This window comes from Neltuma alba, unplaced genomic scaffold (assembly GCF_004799145.2).
Source record: "Neltuma alba isolate B1F8T4 unplaced genomic scaffold, ASM479914v2 tig00013436_pilon, whole genome shotgun sequence".
NCBI classification, from domain to species: Eukaryota; Viridiplantae; Streptophyta; class Magnoliopsida; order Fabales; family Fabaceae; genus Neltuma; species Neltuma alba.
Genome location: NW_021637683.1, coordinates 37709 through 55133, shown reverse-complemented (window position 1 = coordinate 55133; position 17425 = coordinate 37709). Strand labels below are relative to the sequence as shown.

The 17425-nt window shown below is 32.4% G+C and overlaps 1 protein-coding gene across 1 annotated transcript; it reads left to right on the top strand.

Annotated features, from left to right (window-relative positions):
• Positions 1-911: 911 nt before the first annotated feature.
• Positions 912-3871, top strand: LOC114737363 (protein CYPRO4). The gene is made up of 2 exons (XM_028925285.1): positions 912-2595; positions 3342-3871. Exons 1-2 carry the CDS (start codon positions 964-966, stop codon positions 3630-3632), a joined length of 1923 nt encoding a protein of 640 aa, XP_028781118.1. The 5' UTR covers positions 912-963; the 3' UTR covers positions 3633-3871.
• The last annotated feature ends 13554 nt before the right edge of the window (positions 3872-17425 follow it).

The window sequence follows — 17425 nt, the reverse complement described above, 5'->3', positions numbered from 1 at the left end:
ATATATAATTATATAGAATATTCAGCAATATCACCTGATAAATATGTTTATCAATATCATTATGTTTGACAAACTAATTACAATTTGCCTCGACTTATATAAATGTTTTTATAATCACTTAATATCATTATATCTAAGCAACCCCTAAATTAAAATCAATTGAGTTAAAATTTTTACATTGTCACAAATCCCAAAAAAGCAAGGGAATATGGGTTTATTTGGATTAACGTTACAAAAATGCTTATAATTATAAGGACTTTTACGTAAACAGGGATAAAAATCCTCTCATATACTTATTTCGTATTCTGTAAATCACGTTTAAAAAACTATTTATAAGCTATTCTACGTAAGTTTTATATTGGCCCCAACCCAAAAAAAAAGAAGAAGAAGAAGCTTTTTCTTTTCCAACTGTTTGCCCTTTTGTCATCTGCACATTATAGTACTTTCCATATTTAAAATTCAAGTAATAAGATAAACAAATAATAAACTTTCTTTTTCCCTCTGTGCTAGAGTTATCTGATGAGAATAGATGATGTTCACTTGGAATCTCTGTAAATGCAATGTATAATTAAATTAAATATGGACATTTTAAACTTTTAAGTATGTTGTTAATTTATGCCTATCAACTCTTAAAAGCGGTGCAAAAATTTTCAATCCGGACGAAGCCAAATGTCTGTTAAACTGAAGATTGGGCAAATCTTAACTCTTGAAATTTTGGTGGGACACCCTTTAATTAATAATTTAATATTTATTATTTATGCTTTTTCCCCTTGCTTCGCCGGTAAGGAAAAGTGCGTTTCATGGACGCGACGCGGAGAGCCTCCTAACAAACCGCCAGGGACGTTATCAAACTTTTTATTCATCGCAACCCCTCAAAGATTACGAATTTCAAAATTTGGGCTCATAGTTTTCATCAGTATCCCATCGTTATTTCAATTTCCTTCTCTCCCAAATTCGTCATCCATGGGAACCTCTCAGAGCCGCGAGGGCCTCGATGTCTCCGACTCTGATTACGAAGAGGAAGACGATGAGCAACAACAAAGCGAAGAAGACCATGACGATTCTAAAACTTCCTCCGGAGCCAAATCCGGAGCATCATTGGATCAGCTTCATGAAGTCGACGCGAAGCTCAAAGCGCTGAAGCTGAAGTACCAATCGTCCTCGCAAACCCCTCATTTGAAAAACGCTGTCAAGCTTTACCTTCACATCGGAGGTAACACTCCCAATGCTAAGTGGATCATTTCCGATAAACGCACATCCTACGCTTTTGTCAAAGCCTCTAGTGATAACCCCGAGGATGATGACGATGATGAAGAAGGGGGATCATATGGTAAGGGAGAATCATGGTGGGTGCTGAAGGTAGGTTCCAAGCTTCGAGTTAGGGTTTCTTCGGAAATGCAATTGAAGTTGTTTGGCGATCAGCGTCGGGTTGACTTCGTGTCCAGCGGCGTGTGGGCGTTGAAATTCCCCACAGACGAAGCCTACCGGAAGTTTGTGACAGAATTTCAGAATTGTTTGTTTGAGAATGTGTATGGGCTTGAGGCCTCGGAAGATAACAAGATAAAGATTTATGGGAAGGAATTTTTAGGGTGGGTGAAACCTGAGGCGGCTGATGATTCGGTGTGGGAGGATGCAGATGATGGGTTCGGGAAGAGCCCTGAGCCGGCAACGCCTGTTAGGGAAACCGAGGACTTGATGGAGGAGTTTGAGGAGGCTGCTAATGGAGGAGTGCAGAGCTTGACGTTGGGTGCACTTGATAATAGTTTCTTAGTGAACGATATGGGCGTTCAGGTTTACCGAAATTTTAACCATGGAATTCATGGGAAGGGTGTTTCTGTGAAATTTGATGGTGGTAAGTTGCTGGGAAGTTCAAGTTCAGGGCAATCAGCAGCAAAGAAAGCCTTATTAATGAGGGCAGAAACTAATATGATGCTTATGAGTCCAGTGAAGGAAGGGAAACCACAAGCCTCAGGTCTTCACCAGCTTGATATTGAGACTGGTAAGGTTGTCACTGAATGGAAGTTTGAGAAGGATGGAGCTGATATTACCATGAGAGATATCACAAATGATACTAAGGGATCGCAGTTGGATCCCTCTGAGTCGACCTTTTTGGGCTTAGATGATAATAGGCTTTGTCAATGGGATATGCGTGACAGGAAAGGAATGGTCCAAAGTATTGCAACGGCTAATTCTCCAGTGTTGCATTGGAATCAGGGGCATCAATTCTCCAGGGGAACAAATTTTCAATGCTTTGCAACCACTGGAGATGGTTCGATTGTTGTAGGGTCTCTTGATGGAAAAATACGTCTGTATTCAAAGACATCAATGCGGCAAGCAAAGACTGCTTTTCCGGGGCTAGGCTCACCAATCACCCATGTTGATGTTACTTATGATGGGAAGTGGGTTCTTGGCACTACTGACACTTATTTGGTACTGATTTGCACTTTGTTCACTGATAAAGATGGGAAAACAAAGACTGGGTTTACTGGACGAATGGGAAACAAAATACCAGCTCCGAGACTGTTGAAGTTGACTCCTCTTGATTCACATTTGGCGGGTACAAACAATAAGTTTCATGGCGGCCATTTTTCATGGGTAGGTACTATTTTCTTTATTGTTAAATTACGCAGCTGTTCCAATAAAATCCTAGCTGATATACCTAATTATTTACCTTTTACCTTGGTGCCATAAAGCACGTTTAATTGCCAGTTTGTTACTGATTCCGTTTTTGTTAGATGAACTGTTTCTTTGCCCCCTGCATTATGCATCAAATTGATTAATTATTATTTTTATGATCAACATAATATCGTACTTGTAACTTACTCATGCTATGCTATGTCTTTTGTTGTGGATATTGTTTTTCCAGCCATTTTAGTTATATTAGCATAATTACTTTGACTTATTTTGGTATATGGTGAACTCGGATATCTGCCCGAGTGTTATCCGTGTTTTGGTCAAACTGACACAAATTACAAGTATGCATTCAGATCGTTTAATGTTTGAAGCCTTTGTTTCCTGTCTCTATAGGGTTTTCCCTGCAAAACTCGTAAATGCTGCTGACAAAAACAAAGCTAAAGTTTGATCAATAAGATTAGGTTTAGAAAAAACACTACCGTCCCGTATTCATGTTTCTATACTGAAAAGATTATAAGGGCAAGCAAAAAGTTCTCGTTCATGGATTGATGGAAATTACTAACAGAAATACATCCCTATTGTCCCTTGCATGCCTAAGCTGGCATGAGCCCCCGTGGAGGAAGGGCCTTTTTAGTACTGTTCTCACTGTTCTGATCTTGTGCATCTGCTACAAGCATCTCACATTTGTAATTGTTTCTCTCTTTCAGGTGACTGAGAATGGCAAACAGGAGCGCCACCTTGTTGCGACAGTAGGCAAGTTTAGTGTGATATGGGACTTTCAGCAGGTGAAGAACAGTGCCCATGAATGTTACAGAAATCAGCAAGGGCTCAAGAGCTGTTACTGTTATAAGATTGTTCTGAAGGACGAGTCCATTGTGGAATCGCGATTTATGCACGACAATTATGCTGTTAGTGATTCTCCAGAAGCTCCGTTGGTGGTGGCAACTCCCATGAAAGTTAGCTCTATCAGTCTGTCTGGAAAGCGACGTGGTACATAGGTTTTCCAGAAACTTTTATCACAATCATTCCCCCCTTTGGTTTCTTTTCTTTTACTTTTTTTTTTTTGGGTCAAATCCCCCTTTGGTTTCATATGTGTAGTTTTTTGTTTTTGGTTTTTTAGTTGATATTTTCCATGTAACTATCAAATTTCTTTAGGCTGACCTGTTCATTCTTCTGTATGAGGTTTAGGTTTTGCCTGTTTTGTTTGTTTATATGCACTCCAGTTTGGTGATGGATATTTTTTTCCTTTTTTTTTTCCAACTTTTTCTTGGAGATGAAAGAAGTGTGAAGACGCCAAAAAAACGTGTATTGTCTGGTGTTTCACAGTACGAGATGTTTCAATTTTCACAAGCACCTTCCATCTCTATCTTTATCTTTTTATTTATTGCCCACATTCAAGATTTGCATCTTACTTTGGGGTTTAAAATCAACTTGGGCCGATTAACTTGGATAAGATTGTAGGCCCAAAAAAACACAAAAGAAATGAGTAAACAGAAAACTGATCAAAATGAATTATAGTAATGAATAAATGGGATATTTGTAAGTAGTGGCTAATTCTACTTATGATTTCTTTTGTTGTTTTTCTTCGGGTGAGGGTCTGATGCGGTGTTAAAAAGAGGAGAATAAATAGAAAACTGACCGAAATGAATTATAGTCATGTCTTGTGAATAAGTCTAATTGGTGAGGAATTGACTTGTAAACTATAAAGTGACGAGTTCGAATTTCGCTATTAATTTGAAGACCTTACCCATTCTCTATAATCGTTTTCCGAGCCTGAAAACATGCCATGATCATCACGAATCCTACGGACTGAATTTACCTAGAGTTTCTGGTAACAAGAGGGGGGAAAAAAGAGGAGAATATGCATTATTCGTCTGGAGAATGAATTATCTTCAGTCTTTAGTCATGTGAGTCCATTAAAGAAAAAAGTGGTGAGAACAAAATAGAAACAGATAGAGAAAGGGGGAGTTGGGAATCCATCTCATGCTTGATGCTTGCTATCTCCTCTACTTTATCCCACTCCATACTTTAGGATATTCTATTATTCTCTACGGCCCTTCCTCTTATTCCACTTTCGGCTTAGTTGGCATCTTGGTCCGGCTCGTGGAAAATATTTTATCTTAAGATAAAAGGAAGCTTTTCGCACTATTTAATTTCTATGGTTTAAAGACATATCAATTGAACATAATTAGTAAGTGATTCGAATTGCAGATTTTATATTTTTGTTTATCGTATTATTTTCTAGCAGCTTAACGTCACCAGAGTCAATTTGGAACACCATTTGGGCCCAAAAATGGGCCACACCTTTTCGAAGTTTGTGGTCAAGGGATGTCCAATACGTAGGCCCAGGTTCAGTAGAGAGGCCTGATACCTATGCGACGTGACCTCAACAGGCTTAATTGAAAAGAAGGAAAACGATAGAACCTCACCAAAATATCAAACATTTGAAAATCCTTGATTTTTTTAGGAAGTAACTTATGATTGAATATCTTAACTTATTTAAAAATTCGATTAATTTAATCTTTTAAATACTTTGCGTAGGTACTTAAACTAACCCCTCATTAACTCCAATTAATGTTGATGGGATTTTATAAACATATAATAAATTAATCATCTCATATTGATGTGGGTATTAGGAGCATTCATTTTTTCAAGTGAATCAGGATTTGATTCTAAACTTTTATGTAGAAGTAAATTTAATTAATTTCGAAGGAGGAAAGGAGCCCTTCACAATTGAAATACATCAAAATACATACTACCCCTAGTATTAAATATAAGAGTTAGTTAGAGATTCAAATTGGTCCTAAATATAAGATGATTACATATGTTAAAATGTTTCCATCCTGGTGCATATATATGATTAACAATGATATTTAAAAAAAATAATTTTTTTTAACAAATAACTAATTTAACTAATTTTTTTAGTATTTGTAAAGTAGTTATCTAAATCTTATAGTAGTATTAAGAACTTTTGGTAAATTAAAACTACTCATGAAGTAGTATATTTCTAAGCACCTAGTCTGTCAACATGTTGAGTTTCTTTTTCTTTCCCCTTATATTTTTTTTATCATTTTAAATTTGATGGAAAGAATTCACGCACTTATCATACTCATGAAGAATCAAACATGATTTAAAAGATGCTAAATCTCAATCAACTCAAATGGCTCCAACAAAACATGGAGGTTCTGAATTATATAATTTCACATTAATTTTGTATTTCAACGTGAAAGAGGACCTTGATTGATATTTTAGTACTCCTCCAGTTCTTAATATAAGACATATTTAACTAATTTGATTAGATTAAAGAAGTTAAGTAAATTAGTTAACTATAATAAATATGATATGTTTTTTTTAAAATACCTTAATCATCTTTATTATATCTTTCCTTCCTCTCATACTTGACTATGAATGAGAGAGTATCAATAAGAGTGATTTGAATAAAATTAATAAATATCAAAAATAAATTTTATATTTAGAATTAAAATTAACTCTATAATTAAATTCTATATTAAAAATCACAATAATATCATTCATCCAAATTCAAAATATCCGTGAGGAGGACAAGGAAGTCACGTCACATCACATCACATGATCACGTGACCCGGTGAATGACGCAAGAGCCTACGTAAGTAACTAAATCATTGGATGTGGTGCTCGGAGGCTTCATGAACTGATTCGGGTCAAAGTCAAACTTCAGTTTTCCGTACACGTTCTTGCCATTAAAAATATATAGTCTTATTGGGAAATCAGCAATGATTCGTTCAATTAATAAATTGTTGAATCGATTCTTTCATTCACTTTAGAGGAAAAGATCGACCAAATAGGAGCGTGCAAATTAGTACTAAAATCAAAAACTGAACTAAACAGAACTCAATTCGGTTTTTTTGGGATTTGATTAATTTGGTTTTTGATTTATATTTAAAGGAATTTTGGGTTTTGGTTAGTATAAAAAACATTTCAGTTTAAACCGAAATTATTAAAAAAAAAGCCCCCACAGTCTTGTCTATTTTTAAGTCCAAGTCCAACATATCAGCATTATGGTTTAAAAAAATGTGGTCAGCTGTTTTATTATCAATCGCTGTATCGCATGACTTCCATCTCTCTTATCTCCGTCGTGGTCATCGTCTTCCTCCATTCTTCATCACCAATATCCAACTTCATTGACGCCATTCACCACTCCTTCTTCCAGAATCAAGGTATGTCACCTAACAGGTGAGAGAAGGATCGGAACGATTCAGTCCGTCATTGCTTTGCCGCCGAGCACCGTCTTCAACTCGAGTCGTCCATTGCCTGACCACCAGTTTGTGTCTTTCTTTGCCTCGCCACTCTTCCAGTTTGTCTGTGTGCATTTTCCAATTCTTGTCCTATGTTCGGTTGTTTCTCCTTCATCTTCAACTTGTCTTGCCATTGTCTCTGAGGTCGTCCATTGTGGCCGTTTGGATAAGCTATTTTTTGTCTAGTTTTTCCTTTTTTAACTTTCTTTTATATCTTTTTTTTTTAGATATATATTGTGGGACAGTTTGTGAAATAAGTTTACAACCCATTATCTCAAAAGATCAAAACCGATCTAAGATCAAAAACCGAACCAAAATATCTTGGTTAATTCAATTCAGTTAATTTCTATTGATCAGTTTCGGTTCCATTTTAACAACTCATTTAATTTGGTTTTTCATTTTTTACTGAAAACTGAATACTCATCCCTACGACCACATTTATTATAGATGACTAATTCATTCAGTATTCACATATTAGTTATATAACTCTAACACGCTGATATTAAATATCAGATGGAGTATTAAATATAGGAGATAGAGCTGATTAAAAAAATAGAGGAGATAAAGAGAGAAAAAGAAACAAGTGAAATTAATTAAGGTAATGTGACAAAAAGTATTAGATAAGGAAGATGAAGCTGGCAAAAAAATTACATAACAGTAGTTGCCAAAGAAAGGATCATTTGAAACTAAATGGTTTTAAAGTTAGAGAATTGAAAGCATACTTTATAAAATAAGGAATGACATTGAAATCTCATATTCTTCCGATTTTTAATGTAAGACATATTCAACTAATTTGATTATATTAAAAAAGTTAGACAGGTTAGTTAAATATAAGAAATATGACATGTTTTTCAAAACACCATAATCTTCTTCCTTAATATCCTCTTTTCTTTTCCTACTTGATTATGTATCAATAGTGGTAATTTAGGGAAAAAAAGATAAATATGAGAAATAAATTTTATATTTAAGATCAAGATCAGCTCAATAATTAGATCATATATTAACGAGTATAAAATATTTCAACAAAAAGTGCATTTTTGCTAAACAATGCTCCATCTAATAAATGTTAGAGCTATTAAGAAAATTAGTATGTAAAAAATATGTATTTTTTTTAAATATCCTATTTAATCATTTAGAAAGAAGCTAGCGCATTTATGAAAGCATAAAAACTCCACCGAGAATATGTAATTAATAAAGATAATTTGGAGGAGAATCATAGATTTGATGAGTGGATAAAAATCTTATATATATATATATATATATATAAATATATATATTTAAGATTAAAATAAACTCTTCAATTAACTCTCATATAAGAGAAAGAAAGTACTCATCTGGTCATTAATATAAAACTTATTTAACTAATTTGATTATATTAAAGAAATCAGGTAAATCAGTTAATTATAAGAAATATGATTTTTTTTTCTAAAATACCATAATCATCTTTCTTAATATCATCCCTTCATGTTCTACTTGATTATGGTCGAGAAAGTATCAATAAAGATAATTTAAGAAAAACTAATAAATATATCTTATATTTAAGATCAAAATCAACTCAACAATTAAGTTGTATATTAAGCATAATAGAGGAGTATTAATTTATGCCAGGCATCAACCAATAATAGAAGGTGGATCCATGTTAATGATTGTCCAGGTAAATGCGTTTGTTGAACAAATTATAGCGGTTTCATAAAGTATGAAACATCGGAATCAACTTTAGCCCCTAACCTAATAGCTTTTCATGCAATACATAACAACCATGCATACACACACAAGAAAATGACGTTGGCCCCAATTTAAAAAAAAAAAGGGAAAAAGGAAAATGACGTACACCCTTACTAAAAACATGTGACGCTCCGATGATGAACGAGTATTTTTAAAAAAGCATATCTCAGTTCCCCCGTTAGGCCCTTGACTTTAACTTTGACGATAATTTAATTAATTAACAGTTGCATAATGTAGCACGAATATGTAATGTAATAAACATAAACAAATCTTTTTTTAAAAAAAAGTATTCGGGAGGGAATCTTGATGGGTCGCTCTTCCGTTTGAGATTCGCGTATATGTTCCTCTAACTTATCCCAAAATGGGGACAAAATTAAAATTTAAAGGGGAAGCAAAGAAATGAGCACATTTGAAACGTGACCAAAAAAGTTGGGTGAGGAGGAAAGGCACGTGTGATAATGCCAGGTGGCAAGGGCTGTCGTGTGACGTGGCGCGGTTTGGTGGTTATACGGACCAAAGCGAACTGGCGCTGGTGGGTACTGTGTGATGCTCCCCACTGAACGGACCTAAAGTGCTCTCAGCTCACTAACAGTGTGTTTGGATTGCCGATTTATTGAGGTAATGTGCTTGGGAGTAATGTGAAACGCAGGTAAAGGTATTTAAGTAGGTCCCGTCTTTACCTAATAATATGATATCTTTTTTGGGTAACAATTTAATTATTTTTTATTTATTATATTTCTTAAATTTATCAAACTATGTACATGTAATATAGTGTCTTTGGTTCTTAAGATAAGACGGAATGAATTAATTTGAAAAGATTATGAAAACTGAATAAATTATTTAATTATTATGAAAACTGAATAAATTATTTAATTATATCATATGTTATATGATCTCTCTAAAATATTTATATATATATATATATCACTGGATTATAAATAAATTTATAAGTCAGGCTATTTTATATCTGAATTTATTTTTTATTACTTATCCAAACGAGTTTCAATTTATGAAACTGACTTTTATAAAAATCCATTTACACATAAATTGTAATATTCCAAATTTTATTTTAAGATTTATGCAAAAAAAAATTAAAAATTAAATTAAAAATATTAATATCTTATTTTTATTATTATAAAATAATAATATTTTATTATTTTTAAAAAAAAACCCACCCACCTTTTTGCCAACGGTGAAAATTTGAGGGGTTGAAAGCGACCAAGGAAACCCGGGGGGTGTGGTTGAGCGGTGGGGGCTCATCCTCCCTTAACCAAGTGTCGAGGGTTCGATCCTCGCCTTGGGCATGGAAAAGCTTTAAAAACTCCGGGCCAGTTGTCCCACCCATCGAGGTGCCTACAAGCCAGCGAAAGGATTAGTCATTGGGTTCGCTGGTGGATACCCTGATGTTTCATCAAAAAAAAAAAAAAGCGACCGAGGAGGAGGAAGAAAAAAGAGGAGACGATTGCAGGAGATAAATGAGAGAAGGGGTGATTAAAGAGAAGGAAAGAGAAGATCAGACAAAGAAGAGAGCATGAGAGGCAAAAGAGGAAAAAAGAGAAAGCAAGCAAGAAGCTGAGCATACGTGCTTTCTAAAAGATAAGACAAATATTTAGAGATCATTTAGGTACATAAAATTATTTTTTATCAAGTTTTCTTCATAAATATTTTTTATATATTTTAAGCTTTCTAATAACAGTAATATTATAGTGATTAGAGAAAATTTTTAGATTTAGATATGGGGTAAGTGTTGAGTTTTGATTAGTGTTAACCACAATATTGTAGATCTATTATAGTAGATCATTTCTATTGGTTTAGATTTGTCTATTTATTGATTTTAGTATTTAAAAATTAATTTTTAGTGGAAAAATCTATTATTTATGAAATATATTATATTTATACCAATTAAAATTAAGTTAAATAATGTATTTGAGTTGTTTGACATTTTATTGAGATTTTAATCAGTTTAATTTTATTTATTGGGTGATTGGAGGTTTTAAAATAATTATCTTAGCTAAAATTCTATTATTTGTGAGGAGAAAATTGATAGTTTTATTATTAAAAATTTAATTAGATTATTTATTTGTAAACATTTGAAGTACGATTGAATTTTTAATGGTTTGGTTTTGAGGTTTAAACTTGAAATGGGATTTTCAAAATTTAAAATATAATAATTTCATATTTGGGAATTTTGAAAAATTCTTTTTATTAAAGTAACTAATTCAGTGGATGTAAATGAATATTTTGGCTTATTAGAAAATTTATAATTTAGTTCTAAAATACTTAATTTTGAGTTAGAACAGTTTTGAGAATTTAGGATAAAAATTAAATTAAATTAAATTAGAAATTTAGCTAATATATATAAGCTTATATTAATATGTGATTATATTAATTGTGTAGATTAATTATTGGATTATTGGTTTGAGCATGAGGTTGACTTTGTAGTAATCCTTTTTATAACTTTAGTGAAAGGTAATCACTTTCCACTTGTTATGTATACTTGTATGATGCTTATGAGTGATTTCAAATTACATGAGATTCTTAAAATACCATTGGGCTATGATTTGAGCAATCAAATATATTATTGTTGAAATTGCCTTGAGATACTTCATGTCATTGAAAAACAGTTATGAAATTATGAATTTATAAAGTTGTCATGAGGGACATGAATTTATTGAGAAATAGCTTTGAGGATTGATGTTAAATATTGAAATTTAGAAATCTTGATTTTGGTAAATGTGAAAGTTATTATATTGTTGGTAAATAATTATCTTATAAATCTCATGAGTATAAATATAAGAGGGGATGGTAAACGTTAATTGGTGGGAGACATATTACAGGGTGAATAAAGGGTGAATTTTGTACATATTATAGGAAGAATAAGGTGGTAGGACACTAAATGTACATTGGTTGATCTTTTTGTCCCTTTCATGTGCTGTAGGGCATTTGACACCCCACTAGTGGAGTAGAGGAGGAAACCATGGTTTGGTCTTGTGCTCTGTAGATTTTGGCTTATTCACATCACTTGATTAGTGAGCTTATTATGTTGAGCTATTAGTCATATGGGTCAATATTAGCCATGGGTTCAATCAGAGGAAATAAGATGTGAGAAAATAAAGTAGAATTGAGAGCGAGATATTATATTTTGATATATATATATATATATAACTATGTTATGATTTTTGTAACTGTTCTACTTGACAGCTCCCAACCACTTATTTGTATGCATGATGAGTAGAATTTTTGGTTACTGAGACTTTTATCTCATCCCATGGTTTAATATTTTCAGGTAATAGCTTCAGGGCTGGTCCGTTAGGGAAGGCAGCGGAGGCTTAGCTATCAAGTTTATCTTGTATAGCCACCTTTTTGTCATGTGATGAGTATTTGTATATTGTCACATATAGCTCTCTTCGCATATTCTGATTTATTTAAGACTAATTGTCTTAGTTATATATGTCACTGGATTATATGCTGGTAGAAGGCTAGAGGTCTCTAGCGGTTTGTTTGTTTTATGAATTGTGGATCCACAATGACTTTCGAAAATAGTTAATTACTTTTGGTTTGAAAGAATTTTATTCGAAAAATATCATGTTATTAGTTTAGAGTTAAATGTGATGTTTTGGACTTCATAAAATCCAAGACCCAATTATTGTGAAATACTGTTATTATGATTAATATTTCAGACGAATCAAATTTCTTTTTATAATCATGGTTGCTTTTTCAAAAATTACACTAAGATTCTTTTCTACCATGGTTAGTATTATCAAATTTTGGATTTAAAAAGGTTAGCAACATGTTGGAGATAACCATTGTTACATAAATCAACTGACTTTTACCTCAACTCATGTTTGTAAAAATCAAATGAAATAAAAGTCAATTTTGCCATTGTTAATCCAAACACACAATGTCATATTTAAACATGATTTAAAGACAAGCTAAATGTCAATTAAGTCAAATGACTCCAATAAAATGTGGAAGTTCTAAATCATATAATTTCACATTAATTTTGTATTTCAATTAAGAAAACCTTATTTCCTTTTTTTTAGTGAAAGATGATTTTGATATTTTAGGGTCTATTTGGCTCAACAAAAAGAAAGGGGGATGAATTTTAATAGAGGGAAGTGAAAGTAAAGAGCGGGGAGAGATTTTAATATTATTTTGTTTGGATCGATCAGAAAGGAGGGAATGAGAGGAATGTTAATGTTACCTTGTTTGGTTAAGGAGGGAAGGAGAGGGAAAATATTTTATGTGGACAATTTTACCCTTCTTTTATTTAAGTTGTTTTTTCAAACTTTTTAAAATATTGAAAAAATTAAGCTTTTAGTCCTTTAACTTCTGATCTGCTTATAACTTAATTCTTCAACCATAACTTTAAATGACTCAGTTCCTAAACTTTCGCTTTACTTATGACTCAGTCTCTCATCCTTTGATTTTTTTTTTATATTATTATCTTTATCATTATGACTCGGCCCTACATGGCAAACCATCCTCGAAATTGCTTCCCCCTAAGCTCCATCTGGATTTTTTTATAATATTAAATAAAAAGAAGAAAGGGTTGGAGGACGGACAAGGGAGGGAAAGAAAGTTGCAGAGCCCCCAAGCTTACCGACGTCTGTGATGTTAAGATTCAAAAGCTTCATTGATCAATCTAAATTTCGCTTCCATTAGTCTTGTCTCTTTTTAAGTCCTATCAGAATTATTTTAAAAAAATGTGGCCGGCTGTTTTATTAGAACGATCCAAACTCTGCTATCCTAGTCCAAATCTAGAACCATGGCCCGCAACCTCGCTCCTCATCAATCGCAGGATCGCATGACTTCCATCTCTCTTATTTCCATCATTGTCATCGTCTTCCTCCATTCTTCATCACCAATATCCAACTTCAGCGACGCCATTCACCACTCCCTCCTGCAGAATCAAGGAATGTCACCTAACAGGTGAGAGAAGGATTGGAACAATTCAGTCCGTCATTGCTTTGCAGTCGAGCGCCGTCTTCAACTCGAGTCGTCCCTTGCCTTACGTACCACCAGTTTGCGTCTTTCTCTGTCTTGTGACTCTTCCGGTTTGTTTGTGTGCATTTTCCAATTCTTGTCCTGTGTTCGACTGTTTCTCCTTCATCTTCAACTTATGGTGCCATCGTCTCTGAGGTTGTCCATAGTGGATGTTTGAATAAGCTATTTTCTGTCCATCTTTTCCCTTTTTAACTTTCTTTTATATCTTTTTTTGCTATATATTGTGGGAGAATTTGTGAAATAAGTTTATAACCCATCATCTCAAAGACCAAAACCGATATAAGATCGAAAATCGAACTAAAATATTTCGATTAATTCAATTCGGTTCATTTCTATTGATAAGTTTCGGTTTGGTTTTAAAAATTCATTTTATTTGGTTTTCAGTTTTCAATGAAAACCGAATGCTCCTCCTTACAATCAAATCTAAATTTATAATATTTTTGTCGTTTCGCCAATATCTGTTGATATTTTAAGGTTAACATACAACATAGAGTCTTTAATACAATATACTGTCTCCCCTTCTTATAACTATAAGATTTAATTAATTAATTTATAAGTTGGCATAAAAAATAACTAATTTATCATGATTAAAAAAAATTGATTCAATTGATTTTTTAAAATTATTATTGTATAAAAAATGTGTCACTTTTCATAAAATCCTGAGTACTACCTCGAATGCTGACTATAAAAATTAGAAAATAGTTTTGTTTTGATAAAAAAAATATAAAATTTCAAGTGACTTTATTTTTTAAATGGATAATTTTTTTTGAAAAAACTTCCCTATTACTTGCTTATAGTAAAATGGTTTTCATAGGGATAATTAATGGTTAGAAAAGATATCCTTGAAAAATCAATATATATTTATTATAGATAACTAATTTATTCAATATTCACACATTAGTTATATAACTCTGATAGGTTGATGCTAAAGATCAGGTGGAGTATTAAGTAGAGGAGATAGAGCTGATTAAAAAAATAGAGGGGATAAAGAGCAAAAAGAAACAAGTGAAATTAATTAAGATAATGTGAGAAAAAGTATTAGATAAGGAAGATGATGTTGGAAAAAAATAATAATAATATTAGTTGCCAAAAAAAGGATTATTTGAAACTAAATGATTTTAAAGTTACAGAACTAAAAATATACTTTATAAAAGGAAAATATATTTCTAGGTCCTTCTAGTTTGATCAGATTTTGAATTAGGTTCAATTCTTATAATTTTATTTCTTTTTATTGAATCCTTGTAGTTGATTTTATTAAATTTACAAGTCCTTCCGTCCTTAATGTTGCAAACGCCATTAACTCGTAATGGTAGATGATGATCTTACAGCGTGCTCCCCCCACCCCAAGTTTGTGTCTCTCTCTCTATCACTTGTCTCTCTCATCTGTTGAACCTAAGCATGATGAGCTCCATGACACCCAAAAGGAGTGAAGCAGGACTGCCTCTTCGATTGATCATACTCCTCATCAACATGGGCATGCTGCTTCTATGCAGTTATAAATATATTCAATTAATTAAATATATTTTCCTTTTTATAAAATAAGGGATCAAATTAAAATTTAATACTCCTCGAGTCTTTAATGTAAGATATATTTAATTAATTTGTTTATATTAAAGAAGTTAGTTAAGTATCATAAATATGACATGTTTTTTTAAATACCAAAATCATCTTTTTTAATATCATCTTTCCTTCCCCTACTTAATCATGCATCACTAGGGATAATTTAAGAAAAAATAATAAATATGAGAAATAAGTCTTATATCTAAGATTAAAATCATTAGATCTTGTATTAAAGACTAGATGGGTATCAAATTTTTTAACAAAAAGTGCATTTTTGCTAAAACAATGCTCCCTCTTGAAGCTATTAATAAAATTAGTTGATAGAAAATATGTATCAATTTTTTTTTGCAAACTATCCTATTTAATCATTTAGAAAAAAACTAGCGCATTTATGAAAACTCCACCTAGAATGTGGAATTAATAAAGATAATTTGGAGGAGAATATAAATTTGATGAGTGGAAAGAAACTTATACATATTTTTAAGATTAAAATAAAGTCTTCAATTAACTCTTATATAAGAGAAAGAAAGTACTACCTCCTGTTCTAAATATAAGACCTAGTTAAGTAATTTGAATGAATTAAGAAAATAAGTTAAATTAGTCATTTGGAATAAATAGGGGTTATCTTTCCTAAAATATCCTTATTAATCAAGTTTGTTGGCCTAAACCACCATTATTAGAAGGACTATTTTGAAAATAAATAAATAAATATGAGAGACAAAATATATTGAAATCTTATATTTAGAACTAAAATAAAAAATTAAACAAAGTCTTATATCAAGGATGGGAGATAGTATTAACTAATGTCACATATCAACCAATAAAAGTTGAATCCATGTTAATGGATTTCCAAGTAAATGCGTTTTTTGAACGAATTATAATGATTTCAAACGAAGTCTTATACTACCTTCAGTATTTAATATAAGATCTTATTTGACTTTTATTTTGGTCCTAAATATTAAACCCCAATCCACTTTATCTCTCATATTTACTCAATTTTTTCCGATAGTCCTTCTAATAATTATAGTTTTAGTTAATACACTTAATTAGTAAGGATGTTTTAGAAAAGACAACACCTATTTAAGACAAATAACTAACTCAATTTACTTTCTTAATTTCCTCAAATTAATCAACTGGTTCTTATAATTAAGACCGGAGGTAGTATTAAAAACAGGAGGTAGCAGTTTTTTGGATAATAAATGACCACTATATATAGACAAGAAAATGACGTTGGTAAAAAAAAACAGAGGGAGAGAGAGAAAATGACGTACACTATTACTAAAAACATGTGACGCCCCGATGACAAACAAGAATTAAAAAAAGCATATCTCAATTCCTCCAATAGGTCTTTGACTTTGACGATAATTTAATTAATCAATAGTTGCATAGTATAGCACGAATATGTAATGTTATAAACATAAACAACTTTCTTAAAAGAAAAATTATTCGGGAAGGGAATCTTGACGGGTCGCATCTTCCATTTGAGATTCGCGTATATGTTCCCTTAACTTATCCCAAAATGGGGACAAAATTAAAATTTAAAGGGGAAGCAAAGAAATGAACACATTTGAAACGTGACCCAAAAAGTTGGGTGAGGAGGAAAGGCTCGTGTGATAATGCCAGGTGGCAAAGGCTGTCGTGTGACGTGGCGCAGTTTGGTGATTACGCGGCCCTACCAGCTGCCAAAGCGAATTGGTATTACTGTGTGCTGCTCTCACCTGAACGGACCTAAAGTGCTCTCAGCTCAGTAGCATCACTGCATCAGGTGAGGTTATGTGGGGCCCATGTGTCTGTCATCCCTGGTCCCGCGGAATCTTCTTGCCACTTTCCAAACACTCACTTCACGCTGTTCTTCACTTCTGCTGAACAATTCCGCACAAGTTTCTTCATCCACACCCCACTGACAGCTAATTTCATTTTGGAAGTAGTTCTTTTTAATAGTATTATCTAGGTGGACTTTCGAATGATCGCAAACAAATAGGGAATAACTAAGGACTTATCAGAAATGGCAACTGAAATTGCAATTTTTAATTGTAATTTATTATATACAAAATACTACTCTGCTCTTATTTATAGGGTAAGGAGAAAAGATATTTTTTGATCATACTAAGAAATTTTTTTTGTATAAATGTACAATTTCACCCTTTATTTATTATTATGTTGATTTTATTTATATGAGGTATAATGTATATCAAATAGGGATAAAGTTAGAAAATTATCAAATT

Coding starts and splice junctions, on each gene's coding strand:
- LOC114737363 (XM_028925285.1), top strand. CDS start 964: ATGGGAACCTCTCAGAGCCGCGAGGGCCTCGATGTCTCCGACTCTGAT. Junction 2,596..3,341: donor ATGGCGGCCATTTTTCATGG/GTAGGTACTATT, acceptor TCTCTCTTTCAG/GTGACTGAGAATGGCAAACA.